Here is an 18843-nt window from a genome sequence, read left to right on the forward strand (position 1 = left end):
GTTGCCTGTGTAACATGATTCCAGGCTTCTTTCTGCATATGTAGGGAATGCAACACTGATAGATTATGAGCCAGTTCAACAGCACGTTTATCCTTGCCAGTCTGGTCATCCATAACGTTCATCAGACAACGTAGCAGAAGAGCCCGATAATGTTGTTTGAAATTGGCTATTATGCCCTGATCCATAGGTTGGATCAGAGAGGTAGTGTTTGGTGGCAGGAAGTCCACCTTGACATTAGACAGTCTGACATCATCCCTGTGTGCAGCACAATTATCACAAAGCAACAAAATCTGATGCTTTTGTGCCCGCATTCTAGTGTCTAACTTCTTTAGCCACTGCTTCCAAATTTCCCCAGTCATCCATGAATTTGTGTTAGCTTCGTATGACACAGGAAGTCGCTTAACTTCCTTGAAGCAAAGGGGCTGTTTGCTCTTTCCAATGACGAGGGTTTCCAACTTCTCACTCCCATCCATATTGCAGCAAAGGAGGATCGTCAGTCAGTCCTTCGACGTTTTATCTCCAGTAGTTTCGGCATGTTTGAATGCAAGTGTTCCATCAGGAATTGCTCGCCAGTAGAGACCGTTTTTGTCAGCATTGAAAATGTCACGAGGTGCAAACTCATTCAAGATGGTAGGAAGAACTGAAACAACCCAATTTTCAGCACCAATGTCATCAGTGCCTTGTTTCTCATCATGCTGTTTCTTGAATTTTATGTTGTTCCTCTCCTTCCATCTTTCCAACCATCCAACAGTGGCTTTCAATTCAGTTAGCCCAAGACTTTCAGCTAGCTGGTTAGCTTTCTCCATAAGCAGTGGACCACTGACAGGAAATTGTCTGCTCCTGACTCGAGAAAACCACCGAAGAAGAGTATCTTCTACCTCCTCAGCTTTTCCCGCCCGTTTTCATTTCCGTTGTGGATTTGTATTGTTTTGCCAGTCTTCCAGAAGCTGGTCTTTCTGCTTCAAGACACGTGAAATTTGACTGGGATTGACACCATATTCTTTAGCAATAGATGCTTGACTTAGCTTGTTTTCTAATTTTTTAAGAATTTCTATTCGTTCAGTCAGTGTTAAAGTCTTACAGTTCCGCCACGACGACGACCCCAGTGTACACTCTAACAACATTCTTTCGCTTATTCTGCCTGTGGTAGTTAAAGGGGCGGTAAATTTGAAATCTCATTGGTTGTCACGTGCCAATCGGTTTCCATATTCCATGTGCGCGCTTATGCAGAGTCTTTCCTGCAGAGGAGCGGTCTTAAACCAAGCGAATCTTGCATTTATCAGGGGTGCGCTAAACTGAAGTTTGTCCCCATAGAAATTGAGGGTGCCAAAAACGGGTCCGAAGTACGGCATGCAGTTAAACAGAGCATGCGCTTATCTGACGTGCACATAAATGGAGTGCACTGTATATTGGAATTGTTTATATACAAGTTCTTCAAAATATATTTCAAAAAGCCAGTGATAAATATAAGTAGAAACATAAGGCTTCTCCACCATAAACTTAAAATGCTGTAAGATTTTTTAAAAAAAGAACTTATCTTATTGGCCCAGTGCCACAATGAATGAAGGGTGTCATGGGTAAAGTGCTGTGGATGCCAAGAAATGCTGAAAATGCAAAATAAGAGGCCATGCCAAATTCCCCTGTTATACACACGCCGGACTCTGCAGCTTTCACTGAAATTCTTTCATCGGTGACTTAGGTGAGAGCCGTCTCTGTGCAGGTGGAGCCTTTCCTCTATCCACCACTCATTCATTTCTATGTATCAGATAGCTTATTTCATCAAAACTTCATAATGAAGATGAATTGTTTTTCCATGACTGATGTGCCAGCTAAGAGAGTATCACCACAGAAAGGCAGTGTATCAAATGTATTACCCCAGTGGTTCCCAAATTTTGTCCTGGAGGCACCCCAGCCAGTCAGGTTTTCAGGATATCTACAATAAATATTCATGAGAGAGATTTGCATGTACTGCCTTCACTGCATGCAAATATATCTCATGAATATTCATTATGGATATCCTGAAAACCTGACTGGCTGGGGTGCCTCCAGGATCAGGTTTGGGAACCACTATATTACCCCATCAATAAACTTAGCTACTACCTTTGACAGTAACATATAACATAGTAACATAGTAGATGATGGCAGAAAAAGACCTGCATGGTCCATCAAGTCTGCCCAACAAGATAAACTCATATGTGCTACTTTTTGTGTATACCCTACCTTGATTTGTACCTGTCCTCTTCAGGGCACAGACCGTATAAGTCTGCCCAGCACTATCCCCGCCTCCCAACCACCAGCCCTGCCTCCCACCACCGGCTCTGGCACAGACCGTATAAGTCTGCCCAGGATTATCCCCGCCTCCCAACCACCAGCCCCGGCACAGACCGTATAAGTCTGCCCAGCACTATCCCCGCCTCCCAACCACAAGATGAAAATATCACAACTTCCAAGTTATAATGGAGTAGGTCATAGGAATGTGCAGATTCAGGAGGGTACTAATTTGGTCCCAGAACTCCAACCAAAATGAAGCCTGATTGGTGTGATATAAAAGCATATGTGACAGAGTACCTTTTTATAACTTTGCATGACCAACAAAGGGCACTGGCTTGCTATCCAGCTTTGTTGTTTTGATTGGCATCCATGCTGTGTGATGCGCTAGAAAAATAGTGATTGGGTAATAGAGACCAATTAAGTAATCCGGATTGCCTGTATGGATTTATTTCTTAATAGCACCAGCACTTTCTAATGGATTTTTCATGCTGGCAACATAAATCTTCATTAAAGGTCAATGCACATCAAAGATTAAACTGAAACTCTCCTGTAGTACTATATTTTTGACCACACAGAAAAGGGTTTACCACAGGGCACGCTGAGGCATTCCTTAATAAGTTCAGAATGTGCACATGCAAACCACGCACTAAAAATGTTTTTTTAATTTTTCTGAAAGGGGGCAGAGACTGAGCATTTATGCATTAATCAGTTAGCACTTCTACATTGCTACACACAACCCCCAAATTCTACAAATGGCACTTAAAATTGTGTGTTAAAAATTTGGCGTGCACACAATTTAATGGTGTAATGAGCCTGTCAGCTCGAATAATTCAGTACCAATAATCAATTATTAGAGTTAAATGGCAACAATTTGGATTTACGTGTGCATCTTGCTAAGCACTATTTTATAAAGATGCGTGTGTACATTATTTAGCATGAAAAGGGAGTGTGGCCATGGGAGGGGTATGGGTGGGTTATGGGCATGCTCTAAAGATGTATGCAGTATTATAAAATTTGTGGGATCCGTGCTGTATCAAGGCAAGTCCCTTAATTTTTAGCTGCTGACTTATCATCCTGCAGCTGCTCTGAAAGGTGGTCCTGCTGCAGGACGATAGTCAGCGGCTAAAAATTAAGGGACTTGCCTTGATGCAGCTAGGCGAAACACGTGTCGGCACTCTAGGTCCCAGTGTCTAGAACAACACAGAGAGGGACATTGATAAAGATAAATAATCACCTCAGTCTTTCAGTCACGATTGATGGATCTAAGTGACTAAGATGAAAAGATTAAAAATGTATTAAAGAAGAAAATATATATATTTATACAAATCAAAAATATTAAATATGATATTTGAGAAAATGTACTAAAATACCAATGGACTGATGAAGAATTGGGTGTACCATCCACTTCCTATATAAGAGCATTATCTCCTAAGGAAGCTTACCTCTGAGAGTCCTACTGTCTAATTTGAAACATTAGTGTGTGGCCATTAATTTGGAAAATGGAAAATTGGCCATTTTCCAGCTATAGTAAAAATGGCCTTAGCACGTGGGAAGGACCCGCGTAAGGGCACGTTAAGGCCACTTTTTGCCGCACCTTTGTAAAAGGACCACTAAGAATGGAGACCTTCTGTCCTTAGATGACCTATGTTTTAGAGATTGTCCTTCTTCTCTCTCACCCCTCCCACCCCCCCACCCCCCCATAAAAAAAAAAAAAATTATTGATAGTTTTTCTTCCATGACTGTGGGCCAAAGATCTGCAGACCACATGTATGTGAAAAAGAAAGCTAACAATAATAAAAATAATTAACATGACAACTTAAGAAGTACCATGCTGAGCTAGACAAATGGTTCCTTGAGCCCAGCTTTCTGTCTCTGACAGTGGCCAACCCAGGTCATTAAGCCACTGTTAGAAAGTAATAGTGCTTATAGTTCTATAGCATTTTAAAGTATGCTGTTTAATAAGTTGCCACTCTAGATAAATACTATGTTCAAGAGGCTCCAGGAAGCAGCTATCACACCAGTCTGGGCCAAAACGTTCAGAGCTCTCTCCTCAGTGCATCCAGGCTGTGAGTTAGAGACATTGGATCTTTAAGTGAAGAGATTCTTTTAGAATGTGTTGCTTAGCTCCTGCATAGCATTCTACTAGATCTCATGGTCCAATGTATGCATAACAATGTGCAAAGGGCTAAAAAGTTGTCCTACTTTCTCCCCCCAGATAAAGAGAAGGAATTTGTTCATCAGTTGAATCCTAGAGTCTTTTGGACATAGTGCTTGTTGTCCATACTTAAGAAATATCTTATTCACCAGATTCTGATCCGGGAACTTTCAAATTAAAGGGGATAAACTCTGGTATCTTCTCTAAACAGAAAGGCCACAGTTTCTGATCCAGGAAAGGAACGAGCTAGCTGTTCATTAGGGGACAAATCTTCTGTATGGGTAACCTTTGATTTTCCTGATTATGAAAACCTTAATAAAACTTAGAAGAGACAAAGCAATTGCAGTACTCATAGCTTTTCCTTTGCTGGGGCATTACTCCCTGTCCCTTTAGGAGTATCCCATCAGGCATCTAGTTTGACCAATAAATCCCCCAACCCTGATCACATGTAATCAGGTACCACTATTGTGTTTCAATATCATAAGTACATAAGTAATGCCATACTGGAAAAAGACCAAAGGCCCATCGAGCCCAGCATCCTGTCCCCGACAGCGGCCAATCCAGGTCAAGGGCACCTGACAAGCTTCCCAAATGTACAAACATTCTATACATGTTATTCCTGGAATTGTGGATTTTTCCCAAGTCCATTTAGTAGCGGTCTATGGACTTGTCCTTTAGGAAACCGTCCAACCCCTTTTTAAACTCTGCCAAGCTAACCGCCTTCACTACGTTCTCTGGCAACGAATTCCAGAGTTTAATTATGCGTTGGGTGAAGAAAGATTTTCTCCTATTTGTTTTAAATTTACTACACTGTAGTTTCATCGCATGCCCCCTAGTCCTAGTATTTTTGGAAAGCGTGAACAGATGCTTCCACTCCACTCATTATTTTATATACCTCTATCATGTCTCCCCTCAGCCGTCTCTTCTTCAAGCTGAAAAGCCCTAGCCTCCTTAGTCTTTCTTCATAGGGAAGTCGTCTCATCCCCGCTATCAAACATTCTGGTTGGTTAGAGTGCAGTGATTTTTCCCTTGGTTTCTTTATGAAATGTCTAATGTCCTCTAGGTTTAAATGGAGGAGATTTGCCTCTAGTGCAGTGGTGTAGTTAGGACTAAATGGGCCTCAGAAAGAAAAATTAAGATGGGTCCCCTATAATACCATATCTCTACTGGAGGTTATGGGAGAGAAATAGGAGCCACACGGGAGTATGAGGGGGAGTAACTACTGGGGATATGAGGGGATTGGAACCATGGGATGGGGGTATGGACAAGGGGATCCGCACTATTTGAGGGGGAGGGATAATGGTATCTGAAAGGATTGGAAGAGATGATCAGATCCAGGGGGAGAGGGATGGGGGATAGACGCATCAGCCAGCAACCAAGAAGTTATAGGAGTGCCGACTGAAATTCAGTGCTTAGCTATTTGGGAACCAGCACTGAATATGGTGCTCAGGGCCGTGCCGATGCGTTATGCGAGGTAAGCGCCGCAGGGGGGCTCCCACCTCTGGAGGGCGCCGCCGCGGTGCTTACCCTCGCCCCGGCGCCCCAGCCCAATCTTGGACTTCGGACGTCCCTGCTGCCCTCACAAGCGTAGCGCTTTTGCGAGGCAGCTCGGGCTCTCCCTCCTTCCTTCCTTAGTTCCCGCTCTGGCTCCCCGATCAGCAGCCCCCCCCCACCCGCGTGTTTTAACCTTTACGCGATGTCAATCAATGAAGAACGCACAACAGACTCGTTTCCAGCTTAGCTATTAGATTGTAAGCTCTTTGAGCAGGGACTGTCTTTCTTCTATGTTTGTGCAGCGCTGCGTATGCCTTGTAGCGCTATAGAAATGCTAAATAGTAGTAGTAGTAGCTTCTCTCTTCACACAGAGTCCCGCCTTCAGCGTCAGCGATGATGCATTTCCTGTTCCCGCGAGGGCGGGACACTGTGTGAAGAGAGAAGCTGGAAGCGAGTCTGTTGTACGTTCTTCATTGATTGACATCGCTGCCACGTCGGAGAGTAAAGGTTAAAACACGCGGGTGGGCGGGGCTGCTGATCGGGGAGCCAGAGCGGGAACCAAGGAAGGAAGGAGGGAGAGCCAGAGCTGCCTCCCAAAAACGCTGCAGCCTGCCACATGTAGGGGGGAGGGCAGGGGAGAGGAGAATTGTTGGCCATGTATGGATGCAGGGCAGGGAGAGAGAAGAAATCACTGGACAGGAGGGGAGAGGGCAGAGCAGGGGAGAGAATTGCTGACATGGATGGAGGGGAGGGCAGGGAAGAGAGGAGAATTGCTGGGCATAGATCGAGGGGACAGGGGAGAGAGGAAATTATCTGGAAATAGATGGAGGAGAGGGCAGGGGAGAACGGAGAGTTCCTGGACATGGATGGAGGGGAGGGCAAGGGAGAGAGGAGAATTCTGGACATGGATGGATGAATGGGGACAGGGGAGAGAGGAAATTTGCAGGATATGGGTGGATGGATGGAGGAGAGGGAAGGGGAGAATGGAGAGTTGTTGGACATGGATGGATGGAGGGGAGGGACGTCAGGAAGGAGATGCACATGGATGGAGGGGAGGGAGAGGAGAAATGCTGGACATGGATGGAGTGGAGGGCAGGGAAGAGAGGAGAAATGTTGGACAAGGATGGGGGGAAGGAAAGATAAAGGAAGGAGATGCACACGGATGGAGTGGAAGGGAGAGAGGAGAAATGCTGGACATGGATGGAGGGGAGAGAAGACAAAGGTTGTAGATGCACATGGATGGAGGGGAGGGGAGTGAGGAGAAATGCTTTATATGGATGGAGGGGAAATTGCTGAATTTAAAGGCTGGATTGGAACACTTTGAGGGCAGATGTTGAAACTGGAGAAAGGATAGGGTGGTAGACAGGACGCATAAGGACACAGAAAGATGGTGGACATGGTGAGAGAAAAAAAATATCAAATGGAAAGAAGACACTGGGACCAAAGCTAATAGAAAAACTAAATGCTCTGACAGCAAAGGTAGAAAACATTTTTTGTTCAAAATTTATTAATTGGAATATGTCAGCTTTTGGAAATGTACATCTGTGATATTTTGCATGTAAGTTTCAATGTTTCTAGTATTGCTGCATGCTGAGTCTGACTTCTTGTATTTTGCCTTCATATCTGTTAAGCCATGTGTTTTTCATGTGTGATCAAGATGCAGTATTCTGCTAGCGTGAAGTATTTGCAGCCCTTTTTGTTTTATTTTGGTTTCACTAGGTTGTGTACTGGTGTTTTAGAGCCCGGTGTAATTATAGTGCTGCCTTTCCACACATAAAGGTTGTAGCTCGTCCTGTCCTTGGAATTAGTGCTGTTATGGTTTGGTAAGGCTATGAGTGTGTTTTGCACAAGTTTGTATATAGTGTTTTGCAGTGGAGAGATTGTGTGTTGGCCTTACTGAGGTGGCACCAAAACACCAGAAAGGGTGTACAGCGTAAATCATGACACACTACCTCTTGAAGGATCTACATATGGTCATTAATAAAAGGAGCTCATTGTGAACACTAGCCACCCTAAAAGGGTGTTTTTTGGATCTACACGTATCATGATATTATGATCCCTTGTTTCATATTGTTGACGGTCTGCATGTTCCGTATGGTGGTATATTGGTGTATTAGGGTCTTCCCAGTGTAATATTTATGGTACAGTAAGGTTCTGAGTGTATTTTTGCACAAAGTTGTGCATAGTGTTTTGCAGTTGAGCGATTGTGTTTAGTATATGCTTTGAGCAACCACTTTATTCTTTGACATATGATACATATCTAATATCTAAATTTAATAAAAGGTATTAACTGTGACTTTTATTTTTACTTATTTTTTTTCTGTGTGTTGTCAAACACTTATGGAGGTAAGCTCCGCCCCTGGCCCACCCCTAACCCTGCCCCCTTTAGCCTCCCCAAACAGATGGGCCACCGACCGCCTATGGCAGGCATGGATGGGAGGGCAGAGAGACAGGCATGGATGGGAGGGCATGGATGGGAGGGCAGAGAGGCATGGATGGGAGGGCAGCATCAGGGCCCAGGGAGAGGACAAATTGCTGGAAGGGGAGGGGAGAGAGGAGGATTGCTAGCTATGGATGCAGCAGGGAAGGGCAGAGAGGAACAAGGATGGACATGGGGGCCCAGGGAGAGTACAATTTGCTGGAAATGGAGGGGAGGGGAGAGAGGAAGATTGCTGGCTATGGATGGAGGAGGGAAGGGCAGAGAGGGACAAGGATGGACATGGGGGCCCAGGGAGAGGACAAATTGCTGGAAATGGAGGGGAGGGGAGAGAGGAGGATTGCTGGCTATGGATGGAGGAGGGAAGGGCAGAGAGGGACAAGAATGGACATGGATGGGAGGGCAGGACCCAGGGAGAGAGAAGAAATTGCTGGAAATGGATATAGAGCAAGAAATGAAGAAGAAAGGAGGAAAGTAAAGAAATAAATGGAAAGGAAGCCCTGGAAATGGAGTTAAGAGGACAGATAGCAGCAGACTCAGATACTGGGCCAGCATGATCGGAAAAAGAAAGTCACCAGACAACAAAGGTAAAAAAAAAATCATTTTATTTTCATTTTAGCGTTTGGAATATGTCCACTTTGAGAATTTACATCTGCTATCTTATTTTGCAATGTATAGCAATTTTTTTCTAAGAATATTGCTGACAATTCCTGTCAGTGTGGCAAGTGGTGAGCGATCATTTTCACCGGGGGGGGGGGGGGGGGCGTGATCATTTTCACGGGGGGGGGGGGGGGGGGCGCCAACTGATAGTCTGCAGGGGGGCGCCAGAGACCCTAGGCACGGCCCTGCCGGTGCTCACCAAACTGCCTGCTCCTGCTCAACTCATCCCTGGACTTCCCCAGCACTGCCCGGATTCCACCTGGGTAGTTAGAGCTGATATTCAGTGTCACTGCCTGATTTAGGGGCCTTTTTATTAAAGGGTTGGCAGGTGGCAATAGGCTTGTTGTGTGCCATTCTGGAACTTCCGCAGCAGCCTGTGGTAATTCTGCCCCCAGCCTGTGCCATTTCCATCGCTACACAAATTTATTTCTGTATTTTTATCGCTGGGTTAACGCGGGAGCCCTTATTGCCACTTCAATGGGTGGCGGTAAGTGCTCTCCCCCCACTCCGAAATGCCTGCATGGCCATTTCTTTTTATGGTCTTTTTACCATCTGCAGTAAAAGGGGCCTCGGCATGCAGCAAAAACACGCACTGCCACTAGCACAGGGCAGAGGCGTAGCCAGACCTCACGGTGGGAGGGGGCCAGAGCCCGAGGTTGGGGGCACATTTTGACTGCTGCCACGCCTCACCTCGCCTCCTCGCCCCCCCCACCTCACCTCACCCACCCTCCCACCGCCTCGCCTCGCCTCTCCTCACCTTCTCGCCCCCCCACCGCCTTGCCTCTCCTCACCTCTTTCCTGCTTCCCCTCACAAACAAATACCTTTGCTGGTGGGGGCCCCCAACTCTCGCCAGCCGAAGTCTTCTTTGGTTCCAGTCTCCGGCGCAGCCACATTCGCTGGCCTGCTCTTCTTTCTTCTTGCTCCTCCTCTGCACGCTGATGCTCCTTCTCAGTTTCACGTAAAGGAGCGTCAGCGTGCACAGGAGGAGCAAGAAGAAAGGAGAGCAGGGCAGCGAACACGGCTGCGCCGGAGACCGGTGCTGAGGAGGGCTTTAGCTGGCAGGGGTTGGGGACCCCCGCCAGTCAAACCAGGGGCCCGGATGAAATTTGCGGGGTCCTAGGCTCCCGTGGCCCCTGTGGCTACATCCCTGGCACAGGGCCCCTCTTAATGCAGCTGGGTAAAAGGGCCTCTAGGTGCTGCTGATTATCAGTGCCTGGCCCACTCAGAGTGGTTCAACATGCTGGAGTCTCTCCTCCCACGTAAACCACACTGAGCATTAACCCTTTTATTTTTACATTTTTTAACTCTTTTTTATATTTATGTTCTAAACTTTTCTTTCTAAGGTCACTTTACAACTGTATATGTTATATATGAACTTTGCATATAGAAGTAGAGCATCTTTAAGCTTGTATTTCAATTAGCAAATAAAATAGCTAAAATATATATACTAGTGTTACACTATTAGATATAATCTCCATTCATGGGATTTATTGGTTGGTTGAGTCATGAAATGCTACATTTGTTGTATACAAGTGGATACCTGAAGGAATTCTGTCTAGTTGGTTAGTAGATTACTAAGTGCTCATTTTCAAACCACCTAGACTTACAAAGTTCCATAGTAACACATGTAACGTTGTAAGTCTACGTGCTTTGAAAATGAGCCTGTAGCTAACTGTAATATTTCTGAGCTAATATGCTGCTCAGGTAATGGACAGAAATAGTGCTTGGAGAGTATCATTATCATCATCAGCTTTTTATACCACTTTTATGAATGAATCCATTCAAAGTGGTTTACATCAAAAATAAAATAATTAGAGCTGGAGAAGAACAACAGTGGGAAAAACAGATCCTAATCTACTGGATATTATTACAAAATTATTCAGGAGACCCCCCCCCCCCCCCCCCCCACACACACACACACTTTTTTTCATTTAATAGAGTTTGAATTTCAGTCCTCAATTTTGCATAATTTGAAACACAGCTCATCAGTCCCTAGGTGACAGCTTCACAATGTATTTTTATGTACAATACCTTACTGACTTACTGCATCCTGTATTCTGTACATTAGCATGGTTTGTCTTTCAGCAACAGTGAATGAGAACATTCAGGGATATCTATTTTGGTTACCAAAGCTGGGGAATTAGCACCTCTGAACTGGAAATCCTTGACTAGCGCATGACCTCAACATACGTATCTTTTTACCTTTTTTTATTAACTGATTTTTTTTTCACTCAGGTGTCGGCGCAAAAACCAAACACAGCCTAACTATGTGGATACCAGGATCCCTAAAAAAAAAAGAAACCCCAAATTTACAATCTTATTTTCACCTTTATAAAAGTATAGAAATTATTCATACAGACATTTAGGAGGCAATGATCAGATGTGTTTATGAAGATAAATGCACATTTACTTTCAAAACTGCCCCCTGTGAATGGCTAACAATACATTCAAAGGAAGACACGATCTATGTTGTGTATCCTGTAGATATTTTTATATTAAGAGCAGTCACAGAGGTGGGTGAAGTGAATAATATGATGGCTCTGCTGGAAGGCTGCAAGAAGAGCAAGAATGTATGGGTAAAGTTAAAAATGAAGGAATGACCATCAGCTACACTGATGCAATATGTGAATACTCTCTAGAGCAGTGCTTACCAATCTTTTTGGGGGCACAAACACATAGTCACGGCCGCAGGGTCTCTCCAACCTCACAGAAGCATGTGGCTATGACAAGCCTGTGTACTTTAGGATGGGTCACTTTGGGAAGCCCTGTCCTAGATGCTAAGAATCAGATCTGCTTCTTGCTGGCCTCCCACTTAGTCACCTCTCCCCTCTCCAGTCGGTTCAAAACTCTGCTGCCCGTCTCGTCTTCCGCCAGTGTCGCTTTACTCATACTACCCCTCTCCTCAAGTCGCTTCACTGGCTCCCTATCCGTTTTCGCATCCTGTTCAAACTTCTTCTACTAACCTATAAATGTACTCACTCTGCTGCTCCCCAGTATCTCTCCACACTCTTCCTTCCCTACACCCCTTCCCGTGCACTCCGCTCCATGGATAAATCCTTCTTAGCTGTTCCCTTCTCCACTACTGCCAACTCCAGACTTTGCGCCTTCTGTCTCGCTGCACCCTACGCCTGGAATAAACTTCCTGAGCCCCTACGTCTTGCCCCATCCTTGGCCACCTTTAAATCTAGACTGAAAGCCCACCTCTTTAACATTGCTTTTGACTCGTAACCACTTGTAACCACCTGCCTTCACCTACCCTCCTCCTTCCTGTACACAATAATTGATTTGATTTGCTTACCTTATTTTTTGTCTATTAGATTGTAAGCTCTTTGAGCAGGGACTGTCTTTCTTCTATGTTTGTGCAGCGCTGCGTACGCCTTGTAGCGCTATAGAAATGCTAAATAGTAGTAGTAGTAGTAAGACAGCACACATACATTTTGCAACAATGAAAGTTTGCAGTCTTTGGTGCATTGTAGGGACAGTCACAGAAAAGTACATGCGGGGATTCGATTTTCTCTGCTAATTGCTAATGGTGATAATTTGCCCATCTAAAAGTATCTTATCATAGGTAACTCTGTAGTTCTTAGAAAGAGTATGTCAGATATTTATGTATGTATGTATTTATTTATTTGTAGCATTTCTATCCCACATTTTCCCACCTATTTGCAGGCTCAATGTGGCTTACATTATTCCGTAATGGTGATTACCAGTTCCGGAAAAGAGAAATACATAGTTAAGAATAGAGGAGATAGAATGAATTAGGTATTCAGGTAAGGACAGATTCATATTATAATAAGATATGAAGGTATCGGATTGAACTTCATACATAATAAAATTAGTTTGAACAATCAGGCATACTAAACTTCAAATCATAATAAAATTGATATGAACAATTAGAAATAAAGAGTTACGTTTTGTGTATTCCTAGTGTACATATTGTTAATTGACATTTAGGATGAATTATTGTGGTATGCTTTCTTGAATAAATTTGTTTTCAATAGGTTACGAAAATTTATTATGTCGTAAGTAGTTTTGATGAATTTTGGTAATTCATTCCAGATTTGCGTACTCATATAGGAGAAACTAGATGCATATAGATATGGACTCAAACTCCCACTTGGAGATTCCCCTTGACCATGAGAATGTGTTTGTGCTTTTTTGCAGCTCTTCGAAGTCGATCCGGCCGTTCTATCATTAATGGAAACTGGGCAATTGATCGTCCTGGTAAATATGAAGGAGGCGGGACCATGTTCACATATAAACGTCCAAATGAAATTTCCAGCACTGCTGGAGAGTCCCTTTTGGCAGAAGGCCCTACAAATGAAGCCCTGGATGTCTATGTGAGTTCTTCCTATTGTAACCTCTTCCTGGGCTCGTCCTGGATATTTGAGAACCTGACTGACTGACTTGGGGGTATCTTAGGATAGTTTTGTGAACTACTTCCAGCCCATAGATAAATCTGTTCTCCCCCAAATACTCCTTTTGGTCCCCCTCTGCCCCCTCCTGGTCAGATGTAAAGGTTTATGTGACTGTATGTTTATATTTATTTAATTGCTTCCCCTGTCCACAGAAGAACATAAGAAATACCACACTGAATCAGACTGCTCAAAGCAGTATTCATGGCTGAACTATGGCATTTTAAAAAAATGTGACACAAAACATAACAATCATAAAAAGAAAAACATCATAATTATCACAAACCCACAGATTAAAAACAGCCCAACCCAATTACCATCAGTATTACCTCCAACCTAATACCTGCCTCTTCGTCACTATCCCAAATAGAAAATGCATTCAGTTCATTTACTTAGCTTCTCTTTTCATCTGTGCTCTTTCCAGTACCCCTGCTAGCCTAAGTCCACTCCCCAAATTACCTAGAAAACAATCAATATGGGTGTACTCATCCTTCTGTCCTGTCCGGATCATCCCAAACCCTTACCCAGCAGCTGTCTCAACACTATTCTGTCACAACCCTGGGAACTGTAGGTTTTAACCTTATTATGAAACAGAATAATTTAGCTCTGCTCTGATACTTAAGAGAAGGCTACTGATATTGCCTCTTTTCTATATGGGATTTATCTCTGTACCATGGATCATAAGTATTGCTATACTGGGACAGACTGAAGGTCCATCAGGCTCAATATCTTGTTTCCAACAGTGGCCAATCCAGGTTTCAAGTACCTGGCAAAATCCCAAAGCAGCACAATACATTTTATGCTGCTTATCCTAGAAATAAGCAGTGGATTTTCTCCATTTCAATAATGGCTTATGGACTTTTCTTTTAGGAAGCTATCCAAACCTTTTTAAACCCTGCTAAGCTAACTGCTTTTACTACATTCTCTGGCAATAAATTCTAGAGTTTAATTACACGTTGAGTGAAAAAATATTTTTTCTGATTCATTTTAAATGTACTGCTTTGTAGTTTTATTGCATGCCCCCTAGTCATAGTATTTTTAGAAAGAGTAAACAAGCGAATCACCTGTTCCACGCCACTCATTATTTTATAGACCTTAACATATCTCCCCTCAGCTGTCTTTTCTCTCTAGCTGCTTTAGCCTTTCCTCATAGGGAAGTCATCCCATCCACTTTATCATTTTCATTGCCCTTCTCTGTACATTTTCTAATTCCACTATATCTTTTTTGAGATGCGGTGACCAGAATTGCACACAATATTTCAGGTACAGTCACACCATGGAGCGATACAAAGGCATTATAACATCCTCTTTTTTATTTTCCATTACTTTCCTAATAATACCTAACAGTCTATTTGCTTTCTTAGCCGCCGCCACACACTGAGCAGAGGGTTTCAACGTATCATCAACGATGATGCCTAGATCCCTTTCCTGGTTGGTGACTCCTAATGTGGAACCTTACATCACATAGCTATAGTTTAGGTTCCTCTTTCCCACATGCATCATTTTGCACTTGCTTACATTAAAAGTCATCTACCATTTGGATGCCCAGTCTCCCAGTCTCATAATGTCCTCTTGTAATTTTGCACAATCCTCTTGAGACTTGAATAATTTTGTGTCGTCAACAAATTTAATTGCCTCACTAGTTACGTCAATCTCTAGAACATTTATAAATATGTTAAAAAGCAGCAGTCCCAGCACAGACCCCTGGGGAACCCACTATCTACTCTTCTCCATTGAGAATACTGACCTTTGAACCCTACTTTCTGTTTTCTATCTTTTAACCAATTTTTAATCCACTGCTTGACCTTGAATTTTCACTCTACTCTTTTCCTCCCCGCTGTATTGCATTGACACCAATGCCACTGACTTCTCTGGATGAGTACCAGATGGGTAATTCTTACTTCTCTCTTCCAAGTGACACTGTCTGGCCTCGCTCCTCAAAGATTTGTGCTGTGTTGGCAGACTCGGTGAAACAGAGGAGAACTGCAAGATTCCCCAAACCCACAAACCAACCTCCAGCCACAAAAATTTTAAAAATTCCTTACTTATGAATAAAATAACTACCAGACTCCCTCCTGCATGGGACAGAACCTTTAGGAAGCAGAGCTTTTGTCCATTTCTTGGGCAAACTCTTTCCTTTTTCCCTAGGAAGGAAAAGGTGAACTTAGGCCTTAGCACACTTTAGTAAAAGGGCCCCTAACATGGACTTGGCATGCTAAAAAAAGCTTACCACAGGATACGCAGTCATTTCCCTGTTTGTGCACGCTAATCACGTACTGTATATTTTTTGAATTATTTTTGGGAAGGGAACATGTCATAGATGAGGCTTATCTGTTTGAAAAGACCATACTGTACTGATGTGGGGACTTTAATCTAACATCCACTTAATTCTGTCCCAACAGTCCTAATTCTTCTAATATACACAGTCCAAAAGCACATACCTTTAAATCTTCATCCTGACTTCGTTTCTTTCCTGATGGGGATCTTCAGAGTAACAGACAGCATAACCATTTGGGAACAGCGTCCCATACATTCATGATGCTGTACACATCGTCATTGATCTACCCGTAGCTCTTAAATAATTTTTCTTTATAATTTTTTTCCTTTTTTAATCTTTTTTTTATAAAAATAGTCCTTAATAGTCATAATCTGAAAAGTTACTAGCTTATAACTTTAACTTTTGAGATGCATTTTGATATTATTTAACTTTGGCAGCGATTATCCAACCGAGTCAAACCTCCACCATAGACATGGATGCGCTAACCAGCAAGCATTTTTACATTAGCGCACTGAGGGGCAGTTTTACTAAGGCACGTAGGTGCCTACGTGCATACAATGCATGTCAAATTACTACTACTACTACTTGACATTTCTAAAGCGCTACTAGGGTTACGCAGCGCTGTACAATTTAACATAGAAGGACAGTCCCTGCTCAAAGAGCTTACAATCTAAAGGACAAGTGAATAGTCAGTCAAGTAGGGGCAGTCAGATTGGGGCAGTCTAGATTTCCTGAAGGGTATAAAGGTTAGGTGCTGAAAGCAACATTGAAGAGGTGGGCTTTGAGCAAGGATTTGAAGATGGGTAGGGAGGGGGCCTGGTGTAAGGGCTCAGGAAGTTTATTCCAAGCATAGGGTGAGGCGAGGCAGAATGGGCGGAGCCTGGAGTTGGCGGTGGTGGAAAAGGGTACAGAGAGGAGGGATTTGTCCTGTGAGTGGAGGTTTCGGGCGGGTACGTAAGGAGAGATGAGGGTAGAGAGGTATTGAGGGGCTGCAGACTGAGTGCATTTGTAGGTAAGAAGGAGAAGCTTGAACTGTATGTGGTATCTGATTGGAAGCCAGTGAAGTGACCTGAGGAGAGGGGTGATATGAGTATATCGGTTCAGGCGGAATATTAGACGTGCAGCTGAGTTCTGAACGGATTGAAGGGGGATAGATGGTTAAGTGGGAGGCCAGTGAGGAGTAGGTTGCAATAGTCAAGATGAGAGGTAATGAGAGTGTGGATGAGAGTTCAGGTGGTATGCTCAGAGAGGAAAGGGCGAATTGTGCTGATGTTAAAGAGGAAGAAGCGACAGGTCTTGGCTGTCTGCTGGATATGCGCAGAGAAGGAGCGGGAGGAGTTGAAGATGACTCCGAGGTTGCGGGCCCTGGGCAGTAATTCTAATTTTGACACATGTCCAAAGTGCACGGCAGAAAATAATTTCAGTTTTCTACCGCGTGGCGCTAACTGGGTGGTAATTGGCAGTGTACACACGCTGATGATTACCGCCCGGGTAATGCTTGCGACCTTACCACTAAGTCAACGGGTGGCGGTAAGGTTGCAGACCCAAAATGGATGCGCGCTGATTTTAATTTTGCTGCATGTCTATTTTCGGCCCCCCAAAAAAGGCTTTTTTTGCAGGCATGCTGAAAAATGGACCTGCTCCTCCAGTACACGCGCCTACACAAGCACAGGCCATTTTTCAGTACACCTTACTTTTAAAAGGGCCCCTAACTGGTTAATGCGAGAGCCCTTAGCACCTCCTAAATAGGAGGTGGTGAGCGCGCTCATGTTAAATTAATTATTTGCAGTTGTCGCATGCTAATGGCAGCATTAGTGTGCAATAATGTAACAAAGAGAGGGAACCAAGTACAAAAAAAGACCAAGCACAAAAAAACAGCACAAAGGGCCTTTAAAAACAAAAGGGAACACAATTTTTTTCATTAAAAAAATCCTTTAATATTGAATTTTGATTGAAGAAAGACCCGACACGGGCCGTGTTTCGGTGTCACCGCACCTGCGTCAGGGGTCACACCAATGACAAAGGAGGATTCAATAGACCAATTTCAAAAGGCTGATGCTTTCCAAAATTCTGTGTGATATATTCCCTCCGAATGAAATGTAGTGCAATGCTCACACAGCAGCAGCCTTTTGAAATTGGTCTATTGAATCCTCCTTTGTCATTGGTATGACCCCTGATGCAGGTGTGGTGGCACCGAAACACGGCCCGTGTCGGGTCTTTCTTCAATCAAAATTCTCTATTAAAGGATTTTTTAATGAAAAAATTGTATTCCCTTTTGTTTTTAAAGGCCCTTTGTGCTGTTTTTTTGTGCTTAGCATTAGTGTGCAACCTGCAAAAAAAAAAAAAAAAAAGCCCTATTTTATGAATGTGCTAGAAATGGCTTAGCATGCAGGAAAGTCCCATGTTAGGATATGCTAAGTCCATGTTGTAGTACATCTCAGTAAAAGGGCCCCAAATTATTTCTAAACAAATACTTACAAAAAGAGAGTACCAACTCACTGGCCCCTAGGAAGAGGACTGGTACCAACTCTCAAAATGAACAACAAGCTTCAAACATAAAGGTATTCAGCCTGCCAATCTAAAACAGGGGAGATGGGGATGATGAGATCCTTCCATCATGAACTCTCCTCGGCTTCTACTGATTCTTAAGCTTCTCACTGGCACTAGTGGTCATTTTCTAACATAAATGCTGGATTGGGTCATTCTAGCAACTTCCTGTGAGGATGCTGTGAATAACTGTACAGTCCTCTGGTATACTCTTACAGGGCACACTCCCTAGTAAGATGCCCAGTGAGATGTACTGGATAGAATGAGTGAAATAAGTTCTGTTGAGCTCATATAACCCAAAACATAACCCAGAATGTAGTATAAAATACTACAAAAGTCCATATTGATAGCTTCTCATAGTACTTCAATTAAAAACATTTGGTAATAGAAATAATTTGAAGTAGCACCCCCTGAAAGTCTCCTGCGGCTCTGGAAGCAGCTGTGTCAGCTCATTTGCACAAATTAGCTGAAGTGCACTGCATCTGATTGCTACTAATGTCTATGAGGTAAAAAAACATGATGCATATGATGACTCAATCAGTCACTACATTTGAAGCCCCCTTCTGCATGAAATGTTGAAATAGG

The 18843-nt window shown here is 43.5% G+C and overlaps 1 protein-coding gene across 6 annotated transcripts in view; it reads left to right on the forward strand.

The window, feature by feature from the left end:
• The window catches only part of THSD4 (thrombospondin type 1 domain containing 4), a 903119-nt gene that overhangs the window by 824001 nt on the left and 60275 nt on the right, over nt 1–18843 (forward strand). For all 6 annotated transcript variants that reach the window (XM_030188643.1, XM_030188634.1, XM_030188628.1 and 3 more), the window contains one exon: nt 13183–13358. In XM_030188643.1, the coding sequence (XP_030044503.1) occupies nt 13183–13358 (176 nt within the window). The remainder of the gene's footprint in view (nt 1–13182; nt 13359–18843) is intronic.

This window comes from Microcaecilia unicolor, chromosome 1 (genome assembly GCF_901765095.1).
Source record: "Microcaecilia unicolor chromosome 1, aMicUni1.1, whole genome shotgun sequence".
Lineage (NCBI taxonomy): Eukaryota > Metazoa > Chordata > Amphibia > Gymnophiona > Siphonopidae > Microcaecilia > Microcaecilia unicolor.